At 34.8% G+C, this 23,878-nt stretch overlaps 1 protein-coding gene across 8 annotated transcripts in view; it reads left to right on the top strand.

Annotated features, from left to right (window-relative positions):
- The window catches only part of LOC127851063 (uncharacterized), a 51,457-nt gene that overhangs the window by 4,841 nt on the left and 22,738 nt on the right, over positions 1-23,878 (top strand). For 2 of the 8 annotated variants that reach the window (XM_052384513.1, XM_052384514.1), the window contains exons 4-8: positions 3,600-3,685; positions 4,677-4,743; positions 8,423-8,508; positions 9,499-9,565; positions 13,244-13,329. In XM_052384513.1, the coding sequence (XP_052240473.1) occupies positions 3,600-3,685; positions 4,677-4,743; positions 8,423-8,508; positions 9,499-9,565; positions 13,244-13,329 (392 nt within the window). Of the gene's footprint in view, positions 1-3,599; positions 3,686-4,676; positions 4,744-8,422; positions 8,509-9,498; positions 9,566-13,243; positions 13,330-15,277; positions 15,537-16,074; positions 18,742-23,878 lie in introns of those variants that run through there. The other 6 variants (XR_008035645.1, XM_052384515.1, XM_052384519.1 and 3 more) reach the window with 6 other exon arrangements.

Raw genomic sequence — 23,878 nt, 5'->3', positions numbered from 1 at the left:
GGGCTGAGACCTTTTAAAGGGACCTTTTCACGTTTAGGTAAATTGAAACAAGAAATATCTTAAAAAAAGATATACGGCGTAAATAGTTTAATGAATGAGATCAAGGATAGCGAATGTCTTTTTCTGTGCAGTTCTTAGCTGCATCACACGCAGTACGGGATGTTACGGGGAGTTTTCGCGGCTTATTTTACATTATAACATATTGCTGGTCATAAACCTATAGATACAAAACAGAAAACCAAAAGAAGAATGGAAGTGAAATTTAAACATATGAGTCAACCGGCCACACGAGAACAAACCTGTTTTAGTGGTCTGTCGGGCATTGCTATTTGATTCGATTATTAACAGTATCGAGAATCATCGTGCTCATGCTTAAAGTGATATTATGGGCATTTTGCACTGTTGAATTGAGCTGAAAAGAATTAACAGGTCAAAATAGTTAGTTAAAATGTGGTTACTGATCAATTATCTGCAACTCACCTTGCTACCAGTTGTTTATAAAAATATATTTTATATTCGATATTCTTACGTGACCCACCCAGTCCTGTAAGCCGAAATGATCCGTAAAACAATATTGTGTCTTTGTGTCGTATGAACAAATCTGCACTAAAACTAAATTTAGGTTCAACTCGTAAACGCATGATCAGTTGTCAAACGAAAGTACGGTTAATATTCAAATGCATTATTTTTCTCTTTCTGGTATATTGTTTTAGTATGTTGATGCTGTATTAATTACTATAAGTGTATATGAAGTAGAAACATCAAAAATAATCAACGGTTGCGATAGACACCTATAAACTGTTACATGCTCATAATATCACTTTAGTACATTAGGCAATATGGTGGAATAATTATTGTTAAATTTATTAAAAATAATATTTATCATTGTATTGTTGAAAACACATTAAGAATCTATTATTGACATACCATAATTATATTGCTGAATATCTTCTTTTAACATATTTCTGGTCTAAAGAAAATTCCAGGTCACCTAGTTCACGGATAGCGTCTTTATTGTATAACGATTATTTTACTGACCGCGAACTCCGGTGATGACCTGTATATAAACTCTGAATGTCCGCGACTTGACCCGAAACTTCGCGGGTTGAAATGCAATTCTTTAAAGTGAGGCCTCGCTTCCACTGCTCTTTATACTTTTACATGTTAACATGTTGACAGGAATATGGAAGTAAGTACTAAATATGAGAACATAGCCTTTTAAGTATAAACGCTTTTGCGCTGGTAATACTCTGAAAATAAAAGGTGTACGCACAAACTGTATTGATGTCGAGAATTGAGTGTAAAACTGTTCTATCTATTATTCCTTTTCATTAGAGATAAAATTGTTTCATACAGTAAAACAGTGTTACAAAGACGCGGATATGTTTCCAATGTTCTGGTGGTATACTCAAATCAGCCAATGGAATAAATGAAGTGTATTCATTCGTACCTAGCCGAGGGAAATTTTATTTGAATTTTATTGGACACTTACAAAGGTCAAGTCAGGGTGAAAAGCTGGCTTATGCAGCTTACGCCGAAAAAATGAAAAGAATTGTTTCAGATTCGCACATTTTCGTTCTGGTTATGATATTTCTGAGGAAACGGAAATTCTGAAAATTAACCATGCTCTTAACTATCCATTATATGCATCTTATGACTATTTAAAAACCTGAAAATTATAAATCGTTGCAATACGAATCGATTGAATAATTTGGAGAGTTCTGTTGTTGTCGTTATATTATGTTACACTGCGAGGATTGTGTATATAAAGTATAAAATACATCAATTCTCTATGAGCACGGATGGCCGAGTCTTCCAAGCGTTAGACTTTTACTCCAGAGGTCATTGGTTCGAGCCCAGTTGAGGGTTACTGTTTTATATTTTTAATCTTATTCTTATTTGTACTGGAGCTTTTTAGATCCTATGTGTGCGTGTATCAATATAAAGCATTTAATGACAAACTTCAATACATGCCGAAATCTTTAAAAGTCCCTTTAATAGCTTTGTTTCAAAATTTGTTATTTAAATATTGAGATGTTGTCGATATAAGTTAATCAAAGTACTGGCAGTACTGGTGTGACGATGCTTTTGAAGAGGACGGATATAAAACATCAATTTAAGTTTATCTATATCACCACAATTGTGTATGTTGGTACCAACATTTGGGTACGATAAAAAATTTGGGTACGAAAATTTTGGGTAGAAAAAAAAATTTGGTACGAAAAAAAATGCGTACGAAACATTTTTGGTACGAAAAAAAGTTTAGGGGTACGGGGAAGTAGTACCCGTGGGTAACTTGACCCATTGAGCGAAACTGGGAGGCGGGTCACATTCTTGTTCATTAAGTATGGCAATACCTTCATGATGATTATCGAAAGTAGGTATGAGCACATAGCCGGACCATGTGAGCTCAATCGTATGAGCACTTGACTATCCGAGTTCGCCCACGAACATATGGATAAGTTAACTAATAGCGAAATGACCTTATACATGTTTATGCTGAAATCTAACAATCGAACGAAATATCAAACATGGTATGTACACTTAGGTGGTTGTGTAATTTCTGTTAGAATATCGTATTCAATATGTAAATTTTAAATGATTGTGCCCGCACTTGAGTTTGTTGCCTTGTTTGAGTTTATACGCGCCTAGGCTGCACCTAGTGTGTGTATTTGTGTTTTTCCAAGGTAATGAGTTACCTCCGCGCTGAGGCTGCATAATGTTGGGACCCGGAGTGTGTCCAGCACTCCTACCTAATAAGATTAGATTGACGACAGTTGGGACGAATTTTGAATTATAGCTGCAATTTACAGCTATTTGTTTTGTACTGAAATACTTTTTAATTTTGTATATGGTCAAATGCTGCGGGGGGGGGGGGGATGAGATTATCCGGAAAAAAACACCTGTCCGAAATGGTGACCACAAAACAGACAAAATATAACATTGCGCCGGGAGCGGGAATCGAACCGGTGTCGTAAAGGTGACACGCGCTAGAGGGACGGACAATTACGCAAAAAAATGATGTTTTATCTATATATATCATAGCAGTGCAGCGTGTACAATTTGCAGGTTCGAAATTGTTCGCATTCTTTAGTTTTGAGATCACGTAAAAAGTTAATTTTACATGTTTTTATTCGCAATTTATTTACTAAATCGAGAACAAATATCAAACAAAATAGAGAAAATATATAGTTGTTTCATTGGTCCATAAAAATAAAATGGATGTAAAATTACTAATTTGAAATTAACGTTCTGATAAACTTATTGAATCTGTTTCCCAGGATATGCTGTTCTATTAATATTTACCTTTATCAACACGAACGACAACTCTGTTAGGAGAATGTTATCAATGAAAATCAACGAGCAATTTCCTACGCAGTGGCGAATGACAAGGGAAGTAACTAAAAAATCGAGTTATCTCAATCGGACTGGCTCGGTCTTTTACATTGGTCGCCATTGTGAATAATTTTTTTACTGGTTATCAAACCTTAGACGATGCTGTTCCAGCATCGTCAAAAATGCAGTGCAATCATTATATAAATTTGGTACAAGTAAATCTCATTTTGAAAGAAATGCAAAAATGTAAAATATTATTTTAGGTAATCAACCTCCTGGAAAGATGACGGTTGAATCATACCCCGAGATTGTTCATATTAAGTACAAGTTTTTAACTGGACAACAATCGGTATGTATAAGTCGCGTTAACAAAACTACATTGCAGTGAACGTACATTTTATTTTTGTCATGTCCTTATAGGTGGACGTGTTAAAGGCGAACCTCCTGATTTCCAAAGAACCAGTTGAGGAATAAAATTTAAAATTGTGTGTTCATAATTTTCAATTATTTATTTTGTGATGCTTATATAGATTGTGTTAGAAATTAACCAGGGGTCGTATTCCAGAAGAATCTTAAGTTAAATTTTATTCTTACCCTTAAATTGGGAAAATTTCTTAAGTGTTTCATTTCATATTTCAATAGTTTGGCATCAAGATTTACATGAAAATAACATCATTATGTCGATGTTATTTAAGGAATATCAAAATAAAAGGTGTTTCCTTTTTTAGTAAAGAAATACAAAACATTGTAATTTTGACCTTAAGTGAAATTAACTAAGAAATGACTTAAGATGTTTATTGAATCCCACCCAGACCTGAAAGAGTTTGCTAGTATTTCGGCGCGCGACGCTTATTTCTAAAACGTGTTATTTTCACAAAAATGGCAAATGTATCGACTCAACTGTTTTTTTGTAAGCGCGAGCTTGGAATGCTCACAATTATAACATAATGAACTTAAGCTGATTTACTTTGTACACTTGACTGGAACCATCTTAGCTGGATCAAATCCCTGCCTTCATCACCAACCACTTGATGTATAAGCTTTAATTAAAATCCCTTTTATGCCCCATCATAAATTACACAATTCAAACAGTACACACATGACTTATCGATAAACAGAAATACATAACGGAAGGACGGACAACACGGAATCCAATAACTTCAGGTAACTATTATTTGAACGGTCCATGCTAAGCAAGGAGTGTTAAAAACAAAACTTAAGTGTCAATGAAAAATTCATCGCAGAACTTAAATGAAAACAAATTAAAAACATTTTTTTTTTCTTTTCAGCGATTTTGAAATCCATGCATGTAGTTTCTGTCCAAACGTTATATATTTTAGGGGACTCCTGAACATGCAGATGAAAGCTGTGCGCGGAAAATAACACAACCGAAGAATTTTACGTCCGGTAACATTTTATTTTCAAACAGAATATATCAATCGATTAAAATTAACCCATGTTGCCCAGCATTCGTGAAACCCACGGGTTAGGGCTGAGACCTTTTAAAGGGACCTTTTCACGTTTAGGTAAATTGAAACAAGAAATATCTTAAAAAAAGATATACGGCGTAAATAGTTTAATGAATGAGATCAAGGATAGCGAATGTCTTTTTCTGTGCAGTTCTTAGCTGCATCACACGCAGTACGGGATGTTACGGGGAGTTTTCGCGGCTTATTTTACATTATAACATATTGCTGGTCATAAACCTATAGATACAAAACAGAAAACCAAAAGAAGAATGGAAGTGAAATTTAAACATATGAGTCAACCGGCCACACGAGAACAAACCTGTTTTAGTGGTCTGTCGGGCATTGCTATTTGATTCGATTATTAACAGTATCGAGAATCATCGTGCTCATGCTTAAAGTGATATTATGGGCATTTTGCACTGTTGAATTGAGCTGAAAAGAATTAACAGGTCAAAATAGTTAGTTAAAATGTGGTTACTGATCAATTATCTGCAACTCACCTTGCTACCAGTTGTTTATAAAAATATATTTTATATTCGATATTCTTACGTGACCCACCCAGTCCTGTAAGCCGAAATGATCCGTAAAACAATATTGTGTCTTTGTGTCGTATGAACAAATCTGCACTAAAACTAAATTTAGGTTCAACTCGTAAACGCATGATCAGTTGTCAAACGAAAGTACGGTTAATATTCAAATGCATTATTTTTCTCTTTCTGGTATATTGTTTTAGTATGTTGATGCTGTATTAATTACTATAAGTGTATATGAAGTAGAAACATCAAAAATAATCAACGGTTGCGATAGACACCTATAAACTGTTACATGCTCATAATATCACTTTAGTACATTAGGCAATATGGTGGAATAATTATTGTTAAATTTATTAAAAATAATATTTATCATTGTATTGTTGAAAACACATTAAGAATCTATTATTGACATACCATAATTATATTGCTGAATATCTTCTTTTAACATATTTCTGGTCTAAAGAAAATTCCAGGTCACCTAGTTCACGGATAGCGTCTTTATTGTATAACGATTATTTTACTGACCGCGAACTCCGGTGATGACCTGTATATAAACTCTGAATGTCCGCGACTTGACCCGAAACTTCGCGGGTTGAAATGCAATTCTTTAAAGTGAGGCCTCGCTTCCACTGCTCTTTATACTTTTACATGTTAACATGTTGACAGGAATATGGAAGTAAGTACTAAATATGAGAACATAGCCTTTTAAGTATAAACGCTTTTGCGCTGGTAATACTCTGAAAATAAAAGGTGTACGCACAAACTGTATTGATGTCGAGAATTGAGTGTAAAACTGTTCTATCTATTATTCCTTTTCATTAGAGATAAAATTGTTTCATACAGTAAAACAGTGTTACAAAGACGCGGATATGTTTCCAATGTTCTGGTGGTATACTCAAATCAGCCAATGGAATAAATGAAGTGTATTCATTCGTACCTAGCCGAGGGAAATTTTATTTGAATTTTATTGGACACTTACAAAGGTCAAGTCAGGGTGAAAAGCTGGCTTATGCAGCTTACGCCGAAAAAATGAAAAGAATTGTTTCAGATTCGCACATTTTCGTTCTGGTTATGATATTTCTGAGGAAACGGAAATTCTGAAAATTAACCATGCTCTTAACTATCCATTATATGCATCTTATGACTATTTAAAAACCTGAAAATTATAAATCGTTGCAATACGAATCGATTGAATAATTTGGAGAGTTCTGTTGTTGTCGTTATATTATGTTACACTGCGAGGATTGTGTATATAAAGTATAAAATACATCAATTCTCTATGAGCACGGATGGCCGAGTCTTCCAAGCGTTAGACTTTTACTCCAGAGGTCATTGGTTCGAGCCCAGTTGAGGGTTACTGTTTTATATTTTTAATCTTATTCTTATTTGTACTGGAGCTTTTTAGATCCTATGTGTGCGTGTATCAATATAAAGCATTTAATGACAAACTTCAATACATGCCGAAATCTTTAAAAGTCCCTTTAATAGCTTTGTTTCAAAATTAGTTATTTAAATATTGAGATGTTGTCGATATAAGTTAATCAAAGTACTGGCAGTACTGGTGTGACGATGCTTTTGAAGAGGACGGATATAAAACATCAATTTAAGTTTATCTATATCACCACAATTGTGTATGTTGGTACCAACATTTGGGTACGATAAAAAATTTGGGTACGAAAATTTTGGGTAGAAAAAAAAATTTGGTACGAAAAAAAATGCGTACGAAACATTTTTGGTACGAAAAAAAGTTTAGGGGTACGGGGAAGTAGTACCCGTGGGTAACTTGACCCATTGAGCGAAACTGGGAGGCGGGTCACATTCTTGTTCATTAAGTATGGCAATACCTTCATGATGATTATCGAAAGTAGGTATGAGCACATAGCCGGACCATGTGAGCTCAATCGTATGAGCACTTGACTATCCGAGTTCGCCCACGAACATATGGATAAGTTAACTAATAGCGAAATGACCTTATACATGTTTATGCTGAAATCTAACAATCGAACGAAATATCAAACATGGTATGTACACTTAGGTGGTTGTGTAATTTCTGTTAGAATATCGTATTCAATATGTAAATTTTAAATGATTGTGCCCGCACTTGAGTTTGTTGCCTTGTTTGAGTTTATACGCGCCTAGGCTGCACCTAGTGTGTGTATTTGTGTTTTTCCAAGGTAATGAGTTACCTCCGCGCTGAGGCTGCATAATGTTGGGACCCGGAGTGTGTCCAGCACTCCTACCTAATAAGATTAGATTGACGACAGTTGGGACGAATTTTGAATTATAGCTGCAATTTACAGCTATTTGTTTTGTACTGAAATACTTTTTAATTTTGTATATGGTCAAATGCTGCGGGGGGGGGGATGAGATTATCCGGAAAAAAACACCTGTCCGAAATGGTGACCACAAAACAGACAAAATATAACATTGCGCCGGGAGCGGGAATCGAACCGGTGTCGTAAAGGTGACACGCGCTAGAGGGACGGACAATTACGCAAAAAAATGATGTTTTATCTATATATATCATAGCAGTGCAGCGTGTACAATTTGCAGGTTCGAAATTGTTCGCATTCTTTAGTTTTGAGATCACGTAAAAAGTTAATTTTACATGTTTTTATTCGCAATTTATTTACTAAATCGAGAACAAATATCAAACAAAATAGAGAAAATATATAGTTGTTTCATTGGTCCATAAAAATAAAATGGATGTAAAATTACTAATTTGAAATTAACGTTCTGATAAACTTATTGAATCTGTTTCCCAGGATATGCTGTTCTATTAATATTTACCTTTATCAACACGAACGACAACTCTGTTAGGAGAATGTTATCAATGAAAATCAACGAGCAATTTCCTACGCAGTGGCGAATGACAAGGGAAGTAACTAAAAAATCGAGTTATCTCAATCGGACTGGCTCGGTCTTTTACATTGGTCGCCATTGTGAATAATTTTTTTACTGGTTATCAAACCTTAGACGATGCTGTTCCAGCATCGTCAAAAATGCAGTGCAATCATTATATAAATTTGGTACAAGTAAATCTCATTTTGAAAGAAATGCAAAAAATGTAAAATATTATTTTAGGTAATCAACCTCCTGGAAAGATGACGGTTGAATCATACCCCGAGATTGTTCATATTAAGTACAAGTTTTTAACTGGACAACAATCGGTATGTATAAGTCGCGTTAACAAAACTACATTGCAGTGAACGTACATTTTATTTTTGTCATGTCCTTATAGGTGGACGTGTTAAAGGCGAACCTCCTGATTTCCAAAGAACCAGTTGAGGAATAAAATTTAAAATTGTGTGTTCATAATTTTCAATTATTTATTTTGTGATGCTTATATAGATTGTGTTAGAAATTAACCAGGGGTCGTATTCCAGAAGAATCTTAAGTTAAATTTTATTCTTACCCTTAAATTGGGAAAATTTCTTAAGTGTTTCATTTCATATTTCAATAGTTTGGCATCAAGATTTACATGAAAATAACATCATTATGTCGATGTTATTTAAGGAATATCAAAATAAAAGGTGTTTCCTTTTTTAGTAAAGAAATACAAAACATTGTAATTTTGACCTTAAGTGAAATTAACTAAGAAATGACTTAAGATGTTTATTGAATCCCACCCAGACCTGAAAGAGTTTGCTAGTATTTCGGCGCGCGACGCTTATTTCTAAAACGTGTTATTTTCACAAAAATGGCAAATGTATCGACTCAACTGTTTTTTTGTAAGCGCGAGCTTGGAATGCTCACAATTATAACATAATGAACTTAAGCTGATTTACTTTGTACACTTGACTGGAACCATCTTAGCTGGATCAAATCCCTGCCTTCATCACCAACCACTTGATGTATAAGCTTTAATTAAAATCCCTTTTATGCCCCATCATAAATTACACAATTCAAACAGTACACACATGACTTATCGATAAACAGAAATACATAACGGAAGGACGGACAACACGGAATCCAATAACTTCAGGTAACTATTATTTGAACGGTCCATGCTAAGCAAGGAGTGTTAAAAACAAAACTTAGTGTCAATGAAAAATTCATCGCAGAACTTAAATGAAAACAAATTAAAAACATTTTTTTTTTCTTTTCAGCGATTTTGAAATCCATGCATGTAGTTTCTGTCCAAACGTTATATATTTTAGGGGACTCCTGAACATGCAGATGAAAGCTGTGCGCGGAAAATAACACAACCGAAGAATTTTACGTCCGGTAACATTTTATTTTCAAACAGAATATATCAATCGATTAAAATTAACCCATGTTGCCCAGCATTCGTGAAACCCACGGGTTAGGGCTGAGACCTTTTAAAGGGACCTTTTCACGTTTAGGTAAATTGAAACAAGAAATATCTTAAAAAAAGATATACGGCGTAAATAGTTTAATGAATGAGATCAAGGATAGCGAATGTCTTTTTCTGTGCAGTTCTTAGCTGCATCACACGCAGTACGGGATGTTACGGGGAGTTTTCGCGGCTTATTTTACATTATAACATATTGCTGGTCATAAACCTATAGATACAAAACAGAAAACCAAAAGAAGAATGGAAGTGAAATTTAAACATATGAGTCAACCGGCCACACGAGAACAAACCTGTTTTAGTGGTCTGTCGGGCATTGCTATTTGATTCGATTATTAACAGTATCGAGAATCATCGTGCTCATGCTTAAAGTGATATTATGGGCATTTTGCACTGTTGAATTGAGCTGAAAAGAATTAACAGGTCAAAATAGTTAGTTAAAATGTGGTTACTGATCAATTATCTGCAACTCACCTTGCTACCAGTTGTTTATAAAAATATATTTTATATTCGATATTCTTACGTGACCCACCCAGTCCTGTAAGCCGAAATGATCCGTAAAACAATATTGTGTCTTTGTGTCGTATGAACAAATCTGCACTAAAACTAAATTTAGGTTCAACTCGTAAACGCATGATCAGTTGTCAAACGAAAGTACGGTTAATATTCAAATGCATTATTTTTCTCTTTCTGGTATATTGTTTTAGTATGTTGATGCTGTATTAATTACTATAAGTGTATATGAAGTAGAAACATCAAAAATAATCAACGGTTGCGATAGACACCTATAAACTGTTACATGCTCATAATATCACTTTAGTACATTAGGCAATATGGTGGAATAATTATTGTTAAATTTATTAAAAATAATATTTATCATTGTATTTTTGAAAACACATTAAGAATCTATTATTGACATACCATAATTATATTGCTGAATATCTTCTTTTAACATATTTCTGGTCTAAAGAAAATTCCAGGTCACCTAGTTCACGGATAGCGTCTTTATTGTATAACGATTATTTTACTGACCGCGAACTCCGGTGATGACCTGTATATAAACTCTGAATGTCCGCGACTTGACCCGAAACTTCGCGGGTTGAAATGCAATTCTTTAAAGTGAGGCCTCGCTTCCACTGCTCTTTATACTTTTACATGTTAACATGTTGACAGGAATATGGAAGTAAGTACTAAATATGAGAACATAGCCTTTTAAGTATAAACGCTTTTGCGCTGGTAATACTCTGAAAATAAAAGGTGTACGCACAAACTGTATTGATGTCGAGAATTGAGTGTAAAACTGTTCTATCTATTATTCCTTTTCATTAGAGATAAAATTGTTTCATACAGTAAAACAGTGTTACAAAGACGCGGATATGTTTCCAATGTTCTGGTGGTATACTCAAATCAGCCAATGGAATAAATGAAGTGTATTCATTCGTACCTAGCCGAGGGAAATTTTATTTGAATTTTATTGGACACTTACAAAGGTCAAGTCAGGGTGAAAAGCTGGCTTATGCAGCTTACGCCGAAAAAATGAAAAGAATTGTTTCAGATTCGCACATTTTCGTTCTGGTTATGATATTTCTGAGGAAACGGAAATTCTGAAAATTAACCATGCTCTTAACTATCCATTATATGCATCTTATGACTATTTAAAAACCTGAAAATTATAAATCGTTGCAATACGAATCGATTGAATAATTTGGAGAGTTCTGTTGTTGTCGTTATATTATGTTACACTGCGAGGATTGTGTATATAAAGTATAAAATACATCAATTCTCTATGAGCACGGATGGCCGAGTCTTCCAAGCGTTAGACTTTTACTCCAGAGGTCATTGGTTCGAGCCCAGTTGAGGGTTACTGTTTTATATTTTTAATCTTATTCTTATTTGTACTGGAGCTTTTTAGATCCTATGTGTGCGTGTATCAATATAAAGCATTTAATGACAAACTTCAATACATGCCGAAATCTTTAAAAGTCCCTTTAATAGCTTTGTTTCAAAATTAGTTATTTAAATATTGAGATGTTGTCGATATAAGTTAATCAAAGTACTGGCAGTACTGGTGTGACGATGCTTTTGAAGAGGACGGATATAAAACATCAATTTAAGTTTATCTATATCACCACAATTGTGTATGTTGGTACCAACATTTGGGTACGATAAAAAATTTGGGTACGAAAATTTTGGGTAGAAAAAAAAATTTGGTACGAAAAAAAATGCGTACGAAACATTTTTGGTACGAAAAAAAGTTTAGGGGTACGGGGAAGTAGTACCCGTGGGTAACTTGACCCATTGAGCGAAACTGGGAGGCGGGTCACATTCTTGTTCATTAAGTATGGCAATACCTTCATGATGATTATCGAAAGTAGGTATGAGCACATAGCCGGACCATGTGAGCTCAATCGTATGAGCACTTGACTATCCGAGTTCGCCCACGAACATATGGATAAGTTAACTAATAGCGAAATGACCTTATACATGTTTATGCTGAAATCTAACAATCGAACGAAATATCAAACATGGTATGTACACTTAGGTGGTTGTGTAATTTCTGTTAGAATATCGTATTCAATATGTAAATTTTAAATGATTGTGCCCGCACTTGAGTTTGTTGCCTTGTTTGAGTTTATACGCGCCTAGGCTGCACCTAGTGTGTGTATTTGTGTTTTTCCAAGGTAATGAGTTACCTCCGCGCTGAGGCTGCATAATGTTGGGACCCGGAGTGTGTCCAGCACTCCTACCTAATAAGATTAGATTGACGACAGTTGGGACGAATTTTGAATTATAGCTGCAATTTACAGCTATTTGTTTTGTACTGAAATACTTTTTAATTTTGTATATGGTCAAATGCTGCGGGGGGGGGATGAGATTATCCGGAAAAAAACACCTGTCCGAAATGGTGACCACAAAACAGACAAAATATAACATTGCGCCGGGAGCGGGAATCGAACCGGTGTCGTAAAGGTGACACGCGCTAGAGGGACGGACAATTACGCAAAAAAATGATGTTTTATCTATATATATCATAGCAGTGCAGCGTGTACAATTTGCAGGTTCGAAATTGTTCGCATTCTTTAGTTTTGAGATCACGTAAAAAGTTAATTTTACATGTTTTTATTCGCAATTTATTTACTAAATCGAGAACAAATATCAAACAAAATAGAGAAAATATATAGTTGTTTCATTGGTCCATAAAAATAAAATGGATGTAAAATTACTAATTTGAAATTAACGTTCTGATAAACTTATTGAATCTGTTTCCCAGGATATGCTGTTCTATTAATATTTACCTTTATCAACACGAACGACAACTCTGTTAGGAGAATGTTATCAATGAAAATCAACGAGCAATTTCCTACGCAGTGGCGAATGACAAGGGAAGTAACTAAAAAATCGAGTTATCTCAATCGGACTGGCTCGGTCTTTTACATTGGTCGCCATTGTGAATAATTTTTTTACTGGTTATCAAACCTTAGACGATGCTGTTCCAGCATCGTCAAAAATGCAGTGCAATCATTATATAAATTTGGTACAAGTAAATCTCATTTTGAAAGAAATGCAAAAAATGTAAAATATTATTTTAGGTAATCAACCTCCTGGAAAGATGACGGTTGAATCATACCCCGAGATTGTTCATATTAAGTACAAGTTTTTAACTGGACAACAATCGGTATGTATAAGTCGCGTTAACAAAACTACATTGCAGTGAACGTACATTTTATTTTTGTCATGTCCTTATAGGTGGACGTGTTAAAGGCGAACCTCCTGATTTCCAAAGAACCAGTTGAGGAATAAAATTTAAAATTGTGTGTTCATAATTTTCAATTATTTATTTTGTGATGCTTATATAGATTGTGTTAGAAATTAACCAGGGGTCGTATTCCAGAAGAATCTTAAGTTAAATTTTATTCTTACCCTTAAATTGGGAAAATTTCTTAAGTGTTTCATTTCATATTTCAATAGTTTGGCATCAATATTTACATGAAAATAACATCATTATGTCGATGTTATTTAAGGAATATCAAAATAAAAGGTGTTTCCTTTTTTAGTAAAGAAATACAAAACATTGTAATTTTGACCTTAAGTGAAATTAACTAAGAAATGACTTAAGATGTTTATTGAATCCCACCCAGACCTGAAAGAGTTTGCTAGTATTTCGGCGCGCGACGCTTATTTCTAAAACGTGTTATTTTCACAAAAATGGCAAATGTATCGACTCAACTGTTTTTTTGTAAGCGCGAGCTTGGAATGCTCACAATTATAACATAATGAACTTAAGCTGATTTACTTTGTACACTTGGAGACTTTTCTGATGTATCACGTATTCAAATCGATATAGCTCCCTTATTTTAGAACGGATTTTGTTAAAATTTAGACTCAGACTAATTCAACACCTATCGAATACTTCATGTAAATTTAATTGAAATTGATCAACAACAAAATATCAAAAATAACAAATTAAAACAATCGCTGAACCAGTAAAATTCTCAAAATCGTACATCGTAAAATAATAATGTGACAAGTAAAACGCATTATCTTACACGTCTTAAAGACCGACCGGCTTGCAATATTGTGCTCATGAATATTCATAGGAGCCATATTATTTGTATAATGAATGTTATGTTTTCTTGGTAAAAACCCGAGAATCATGAAATTGAAATTAAATTGAAATTATATAGCGTTGTACTACACCAAGTGTTTTTTTAACGCAGCATTTTTTCAAACTTAAACATTTCAGTTATTAGTAAATATTTTTATGTAAAATTGTAGATGCGATCATTCGATTACAGTATGTGCTTGCAAACGATTAAATCATTCATCCGTGACGATCGGATGCTTCAGCAAGTGGGGAAGATATCCTGTGATGTGCCGATTGCGCTGTTGCGCTCCGGAAATTTGATACGAGAAATATTGATTATTAAATTAATATTATGATTTCCTGGCGTTTTAATCCACCTTAAATGTAGAACTTGAAATAAAAGTAGAATCATATAGCGTTTTACCATTTTCACTTGCAAAAAGATGAAACCACACCTACCACTCGTGCAAAAGCGCCCGATTGTTACGAATGAATGATTGTATCGTTATCTTGCACGAAATAAAGGCAAATGATTACATGTGCAATTTTAAATTAAAATCTTAACTCATCACTGATATATTTAAGTTTGAAAAGTGTTGATTTAGTAAAGTCTCCAAGTGTATATGTGAGTTTATGCGTGCCGTTTTAGAATATATATTATAATGTCTACTTATATGTGATTCGTGAAAATATATAATTACTATGACCAAGCATTTTGCAAGCGAACAACTAAAAACAAGAAGGCATATACTGGCTTTAATTAAGGACAATTAATCAATTTTGTTTCCCGGAGTGATCAAACACGTTTTTGAAGTTTTGAAGGTTGCTTACAACAAAGAGTTTACAGGTTTCTCGTGGCAAATGATCCAATTGAATTGTATTGTAGTTATATAAACACACTATAATAACAATTATGAATGCAATGAGTTTTTGTAACGACAAGAGTGAAACAAACATTCGACAAATCACCAAAAGCAAAACTTTTTAGTCAAGTTTATAAACTTATGCGCTCATACAGTTCTTGTTATTGTTTTTTTAGGATGGCAAAATGTATAAGGCTTTAACTGAGAACGTGCATCTCCCTTACTCGGTCAACGGAATAAACGTTTGCAGAATGCTTAAACTAGCCTTTCAAAGGAAATTGATGTTTACCATTAACAGTGATGGCGCCATTGTATATAACGGCATAAAGCTTCGGAGCACAGACTACGAAATGACAGAGTATTATTAACTGTATTGTGCATGCAGCGATATAAGTATGTGTAGCACAGGTACATATAACGAGAACAAATATGAAGGTAAAAATGCTAAATGTTTGAGATAATATTCAATATTTGAATACTTCTAACGCATAATGGGGTTTATAGTAAATTACTTCATCGCACGTGTGAATGTGGACAATACTCTACATTGAAACAAAAGTAACAATAAGATGAAGGGGACAGACTATTTCATGGTGTGCGTAAAGAAACTCATTTTCCTTTCTGGTTAACTTAACTTATTTCAAATTGAAGAAAATACTGGATTCATGCATACATTATCAATTTGATATAATTATAATTGAAATACACGATCAGTTTTGATGTCATAGATGCCGCGTACTTGCAATTATGATTGAGTCGTCAATCAAGGCATGTCGCTGACATACGCATATATTTAAATATGTAATAGCAATATATGTAGAAGTTAGTTCCTTACAATTAAACAATTTAGACGGAGAAAAATAAGAATATTCAAGATACCGTTGAAATTCGTACATTCGCACATGTTTCCTTATTTCTTATGTGGAGAAAACATTCTGTTACACTGGAAGCTCTTATATTGTCTTTATTTCAGAATCGATTGTACCAGACTAACCACACAGTTGAAAGCTAAGGGCATCACGATGGCTGACATTGACACCAACGATGAATTCTGGGGAACAGTGACGGTGGACTAATTAGATATAACAACGTGTTAAATTTGTTGAAAAAGCCTGAACAATATTTCAAAAAGCAACCACATATATACTTTTATCAGATAAAAGAACAATTAAACAATGGGTAAATATTGAACTTAACCTTTCTAGGGAACATACAAAGTAATCATTTAAAAGAAAGTGGGAAACCTTCGCTGAAATTGACTTGTAATGACTTATTATAGAGAAGTATGAGATGAGACTAAGCATGAATGCTTGTCGTAGCTTTGGATGAGTTTTTGTTGAGTGTATGGGCTTGAGCGCGTGCTTTAGTACGTCGAAGATTGTCCGTAATTCAATTTCGCCATTAACCATGCGATTTTTAAACAACTTCAAGTGTTATCATGAGATGTTTTATCGCGTGTAAAACTCTACCTGAATAATAATGGTCACTCTTACAGGTCGAAGGTTAATTTTGTACCAAAGTCAATGACAATTTGGCATGTGCTGTGTCTTGCGCGTATCATTTATTAACTTTCCTCCAAAGTCAATGTCACTCAGAGAGTTTACATGTTGAATTCGGGCATAGTTTAGCTTTTCCAGACTGAAAATTCGTCATTCAATATATAAGCTCACATCACAATGTAGTGTTAAGGGGATCTGTTGGGATATGAATATGTGTGACAAAGGTCCAAAGTCGTGCCTATCTTAAGAATCGTCCACAGAATCGTCTTTTAAGCTTGAAAGTTTGAGCGCCATCGATAGAGAAGTAAACGAAAAGTTGAAAGCACAAGCTTCGGGACGCCGAAATAGATAAATGACCATACTCCTCCAAAACTCCTCACATCCAACATTTCTTTCTTTACGAGCATCTACACGTAATGGTTATTCAACGATGAACATTTTAGATATTTCCACCAGGCAGTTAAAGGGCAGTTGAAACCCGTGCTTCAGGACGCAAAGACGTATGAACGGTCGAACGTACGGAAATACGTGCGAACGGACGGACAAGTGCAAAACCAATGCCTCGCGCACAGTGGGACAGAAATAAATAACTCAAAAACATCAATTGTGCAATAGTGCTTTAAATATGACCGTGTTTCATAAACATACATTCACGCTTTTAGTTATGCCCCTGGATCGAATGATCGGGGGTATATTATTTTTGGCCTGTATGTCTGTCAGTCTGTCTGTCTGTCATTTATTCTGTCCCAAAACTTTTTCTTTTGTCAAATCTTTTGCAAAATTGAAGATAGAAACTTTGGCATGCATGTGTATCTCATGAAGCTGAAAATTTTGAGTAGTAAAAGGTAAAGGTCAAGGTCATCATTCAAGGTCAAAGGTCAACCTTTAAGGTCAAAGGTCAAATATTTGGATTCAAGTATGGGTGATTGTGTTTCACAAATACAGCTCTTATTTTATTTTAAAACAATAAATAAACATGTTAAAAAAATGACAAATATGTTAAAGAAAAAGAGAAAATGACATACAGGCACACACAAGATGACACCAAGACTGAACAAATTTTAACCATAGAACAGAACATATGTGACCATGACTATATGGGTCGTAAAATGCCGTCCAAGATTAGTCTGTGAGTCCGCACAGGCTAATCAGGCACGACGTTTTCCGCTTTTATGATATTTTTCGTAAGGAGAGAGTATATTCGTAGCAAACAAATCCAGTTTAGACTGAAAGTGTCGTCCCTGATAAGCTTGTGCGGACTGCACAGGCTAATATATGATGACACTTAACGCGCATGCATTAAACCCCCTATTCACAGAGCACGGTCCATATGAAGTAACAAAAACCTGTACAAAAGGTGGTTTATGTATTATTATTGCATAAACTCTATCTATAATGCCCTCTGGCGAGGTGCAGAAACTTGGCAAAAGGAGGGCATGAACGGGAGAAATCGTGTATTAACAATGCGATTCACGTGCCGTTCAAGCCCTGTAATGTGTTTTTCATATCCATAATCTGGTCCACGCGCAGTTACTTCCCTTCTCCAGCCTTCGGCGACTTTCCAAACATGAATGGGGAACTGAATAAGCACCAGGTTCCTCATGCATGCAGGGATAATGACTTTTGCAATCCACTTTTCAAGTTATACCATCTGCACTCTCTTGACAACAGCTTTATTTTATTTGCACCGTCAATGAAGTTAAGGTTATTTACTCAACACTTTCAAAAGACTATGCTGTAAATGTAAGTGTTAATGTACCTTCAACGTTTCTGCTGTATATTCAAAAATAATTCCTCATTTCTTACTTTGCGCGGCTGCATTTCAACTTTGCATTATTCCACTGTTTAAACACATTTTAAATCGAAAACTGCCTATCCGAAGGTAAAGCCTCGTCATTTCGGATGATGACCGAGTGAGGCATATGTAAAACACAACCTTGAACTGTATTGAAATAATCGAATTTTGTCGATGTCAAATGAACAAAACATATTGTTTTCAATGTTATTTAAAATTATTTTTATGCAACACCATGTATTATGAATATATGAATGATATGATATATGTTGATCAAGGACCATAACGGCCTATTTCAACTGTGTAAATAGGTATATGTATTTGTCGCAATAAAAGTTCTTCTTCATGTAGTGGGACTATATATTTCCCGCAATATTGATGAAAGACGTTCACATGTAGTGGGACTATATATCTCCCGCAATATTGATGAAAGCGTAATGCAGGCAATGCAGACGTTCACATGTAGTGGGACTATACAGTTCTTCTTCATGTAGTGGGACTATATATTTCCCGCAATATTGATGAAAGACGTTCACATGTAGTGGGACTATAAAGTTCTTCTTCATGTAGTGGGACTATATATTTCCCGCAATATTGATGTAGTGGGACTATATATTTCCCGCAATATTGATGAAAGTTCTTCTTCATGTAGTGGGACTGTATATTTCCCGCAATTATCATGTAGTGGGGCTATATATTTCCCGCAATATTGATGTAGTGGGACTATATATTTCCCGCAATATTGATGTAGTGGGACTATATATTTCCCGCAATATTGATGTAGTGGGACTATATATTTCCCGCAATATTGATGTAGTGGGACTATATATTTCCCGCAATATTGATGTAGTGGGACTATATATTTCCCGCACTATTGATGTAGTGGGACTTTATATTTCCCGCAATATTGATGTAGTGGGACTATATATTTCCCGCAATATTGATGTAGTGGGACTATATATTTCCCGCAATATTGATGAAAGCGTAATGAAGGCACGTTAGTAAAAACAGAAAAATATAAATATTCGACCTAAATGTAAAATCAATGAGCGTATAAAACATCAACAGCGTTATAAAGCAAAGAATAACGGTTTTAAACACTTTTCCCGAAAAAAAACATCATCAAGTTTCCATTTGGTTGAGATCGCATAGTTCTGATCGGTAACGGTTAACTGTAAGACCCCGGAAGTGGCTTCTTCCTAGGTAGCTCGCCTCCGAATTCAAGCTCCTCCTCCATGCGCATTTGCTTCCGGTGGGTTGCGTCAAAGTCTGTGTCGTCGTTAGGACGCCGTCTCGTCGACTTGTCTTTCGGATGCCGTCTTGTCGTTCCTGTCGGCTTGTCGTCGTCGTCGTCGGTAGACATCATGATGATGTTGCGGCCGACACACATGAGGATGCCGGCGAGTATATTGATGATCATTCCTACGACTGCCAGAGCGTAAGACCAACTATGGGCGTAACCAAGCCTCTTGATTGCCACTGCGTACATGGCTATGCCAATAATCGCCAGGAAACCTAGAAAATAATTTAAAAAACATGTCAGTCTTGATAACTTTTAGAAAAAAATGTGAGGGCGTAACTAAGCCTCTTAATTGCCACTGCGTACATGGCTATACCAATAATCGCCAGGTAACCTAGGAAATAATTAAAAAGACTTGCCAGTCTAGATATATTTGAGAGAAAATGCGATAGTTATAGACTGGCATCCAATTTAGATTGAAATATTCACAAAGGACGACCAGAGCTCAACCGCGTCCATTGATAAACACCGCGTTCACTGTAGGTCCAATGAAAGTCACGAAAAAATATCATATATATCAGTACAGCGTAATGACGTTAAGTTGATTTCAAAAACGCATTCAAGTTCATGCACTTCTACAGCTTTGGGAGTATGTAAGTCTGTGGGTAGTCACATTGTACAACGCTGATCCTGCATTAACGTTTTTGTATGAACACGCACATGATACAAGATAAACAAATGTTCGAACTGACCGTTTCAATGTAGTGACCCAAGTCTAACATTACGTACATGAATATATTTGGTAGTTGTTTTCTGTCTAAACATTATCTATCAGTATATATCGAAATACACATAGCTATACCTGCAACATAGGCAGTGATAACTGCGCCTATAGCGAGCCGCTTCTCCCGATACAGACCGCAAAGAAAGAAAACAGAAAGCGACGTGAAGACGTAGAAGACCATCAACGCAAATACGTTCAGAACAGCGCTTGCTATTATGACACCTTTTTCACAATGAAACAAAATACGTGGGCGTAAAACATATGAACTTACGTTGTGTGTCAATCACGTTTTTCTATTCACAACAGTTATCAGTTCAACCCACTAGAGTTCACGGCCCTACTGGCTATGATTTTACCTTTATGTGCAGGAAATACAACCTTCTGTAAACGAGATAAAATGGTAATGTGTGTATTGTTATTGGAAAGAGATAAAGTTTAAAGCAAATACGTTTAGACCAGTTCTTGCAATAGCGATACAATTTCAAAAGGACTCTCAAATCAAACGATTGTCAAGTTAAAATTCTGTTTTGTCTTTATCATGTCTAATAAATTGTTTAAGTTTATTTTTGTTTATCATTTCAACAAAATCGATGACATCGATGACATGCAACTCTATTTTAACGACACTGAAATAAAGAAGAACAATACTAATGAATATATGAAAATGTGGGCTTTACATGTCTAGTAATTACACGGAATCAAATGATATAAAACTGCACTCTTCGAATAAAAGCAACCCTCAGTCAATTAAATTGTTTGTAAGCACATCTTCAGAAAACCTGATGTTCACGTAAGCCATATATCAAACTATTTGGACAAAGTATAAATTGGGCTAGACAGATAACAATTGAACAGTTAATAGCAAATCCCAGTTCCTTTTTATAATCACCGTGATGTTGGTTTTGCTATTGATTGTGCAACTGTATAGATCAGCCCATACGCGTTTAAAAAACATTGGAAATGCTGAAACCTATCTCTAAATAAAGGCAAGATACACTTAATGATGATGTTCATCGTGTATATGTATCAGACAACCGCGGTCAGAATGGTGATGCCATTGAGGACAGCGGTCTCAGATAATGCATGCACGTTTTTGTAATACTATCTCTGTAAGTGTTCGCATCCTGTTTTCCATTACTATACTGAGCTTACGGCATTTATCATCATATATTTTAAGGTATTTAATAATAAAGCGCCTCAATCATTTATTTATTAATTGCACACAATATTTTGTTATAAATTATAAAGTAACCAAGCACCATAGTCTTTCTTACTGTTCCATACGGATTGGCCTGGAAATGGTAATAAGTATCATAGCAAGTCTCGTTTATCGTCGGGCATGCCATGAAGAGGCCAGCATGCGTGACGTAGCAGTCGTCCGTCCTTTCCGCCCAATGGAAAGACACCACGGCGGTGCTGTAGAAGACAAGCGCCAAAAGGTTGACGACAGTTGCGACGACACTGCAATTAATCTTTTTACACATATTTTTAAAGTTTTCTTCTGACAATTCCGATTCGAGGTTTAAGGCTTACTATCTCCTAATTTAAAATCTGTAAAAAGCCAGTGTGAGAATCGTTTTGGGATTCGAAGTAAAATACAAGTAATTATTTTAGATTACATTTCTAGCAATACGTATACACTATCAAGCATTTATAGGAAAAAGGAGTATGTGTGAATCATACAAAATAATAGTATAAATGGTTTATAGTTCCTTTAAAGATCATTTATGATGTAATGTTCCGATACCGCAAATAGCGCGTCGTACTGAACATGTTAAAATTTATACTTTTTAACAATTTAAATCACATGTGCAAATAAACTGTACTGTACCTCCTTATCCACCACACATTCAGCTCTCACTTTAAATATGTCTCAATATTTACCATACTAAATACAATTCTCAACTTTTTATTATGGCCGCTTAATTATTTAGAACATTTATCGACTTTAATTAACTTGTCCCTTATAATTAGAAAAGATCTGTCAAACACACCGCTAGCAAAATCTTAGATGAAACGTCAATAGGTTTTAAATTTTAAATTTTCGTTCTTATTCATTAGGTTTACACTGGTTCGTTATTGTTTATCGTATTCGGGTCATTATCTACGTATATATATTTAAGCGTATAAGCCACATGAACAATTTATATTATGGAAAGGTACTCTATATGTAAAATGAATAAAAACTATTATGAAACAATCGATATTCAATAATATTTATAAAAGTTGGAGTCTTGACAAACGCATGTTTGGATAGAAATGGTGAACAGTTGGACAGAGAATGTTGTAGTTTTGTTGTAAATATCTCAAGTTATTGAAATATCGTCGTTTGATTGCTATAGTGCTCTAGCTACCAATTTTATTTTTTGGAGAAAAACGCATTTAAAGGTTTAACCTTTATTTTCTCACTTTTTTATGCACGTATGTGGACAAAAATATACAGGAGTGTTTATCAGCAAACGGGGAATATGAATATAATTAAATATTTACTTAAGTAAATTGTATGTAAATGCTATTTGCAATTTTATGTATGGAGATAGAGCATTCTGCTATTTTTTTTTATAAAAATCGTTAATTGCTTTGCTCTAAGTCCCGGAGATAGTGCAGTACAGCATTCACCCGTTTGTAAAAATGTGGGAGATGGAGCAAAATAGATACGAACAACTTCTTCTGTTTTCTATACAAAATGTGGGAGATAGAGCAAAATGGAATCGAACAACTTTTCTGTGACGACTGAATCTTGAATCCGATTACGGCATATAAAAGATCTCGTTCTCACGAACACAGTGATATAAAAAACTCATTTTTAAAAAAAATGGAGATAGAGCACTATAGCAATAAAGCGACGATATGTGTGCAAAAATCTTTGGTGCATAATAGACAGTATTACTTGTGAAATTTTGGCACCGATTTCAGACGTATTCAATTATTAATTCTTAGATCTTAAGATATCCATACACACGTTTATTCACTAAAGATGTTTGCAAATGTATTTCAATAACTGTACATATTTGAACAAAAGAATCACGTTCTTAACGGTGTGTTTACATTCTGTCCAGCCCTTGTGTAAATCTCATTCATCCAGCACCCTGGTTATGTAAAACATTGACTGTCAGAATGCAAAATAAATGATACTCCTTTCGCTATCTATTAACATTACATTGTTACAGCATACAACAGGTCTAGAGAGAGAGATATTGAGAGCAAAAGCGCGCCGTCCTCAAGAGGACTAAACACGTTGAAGTTGTTGTCCCTTGTTTAGTGTTTTAAAGCAAAATTCCAACGTATATTTAGTTTCGTATACGATTCCATGATCACGTTGACTAACCGAATATACTGAGTATATATCATTAAAACATATGACATCAGTAATTAAATATAAACAAGTGTGCTTTTTTAACCGCCGAAAAAATGTTTGGAGGGGATATAGTAATAGTATTCGTCCGCCTGTGTGTCTGT

Source organism: Dreissena polymorpha, chromosome 11 (genome assembly GCF_020536995.1).
Source record: "Dreissena polymorpha isolate Duluth1 chromosome 11, UMN_Dpol_1.0, whole genome shotgun sequence".
In the NCBI taxonomy this organism is placed as follows: Eukaryota; Metazoa; Mollusca; class Bivalvia; order Myida; family Dreissenidae; genus Dreissena; species Dreissena polymorpha.
This window is presented reverse-complemented; position numbering and strand designations above follow the sequence as displayed.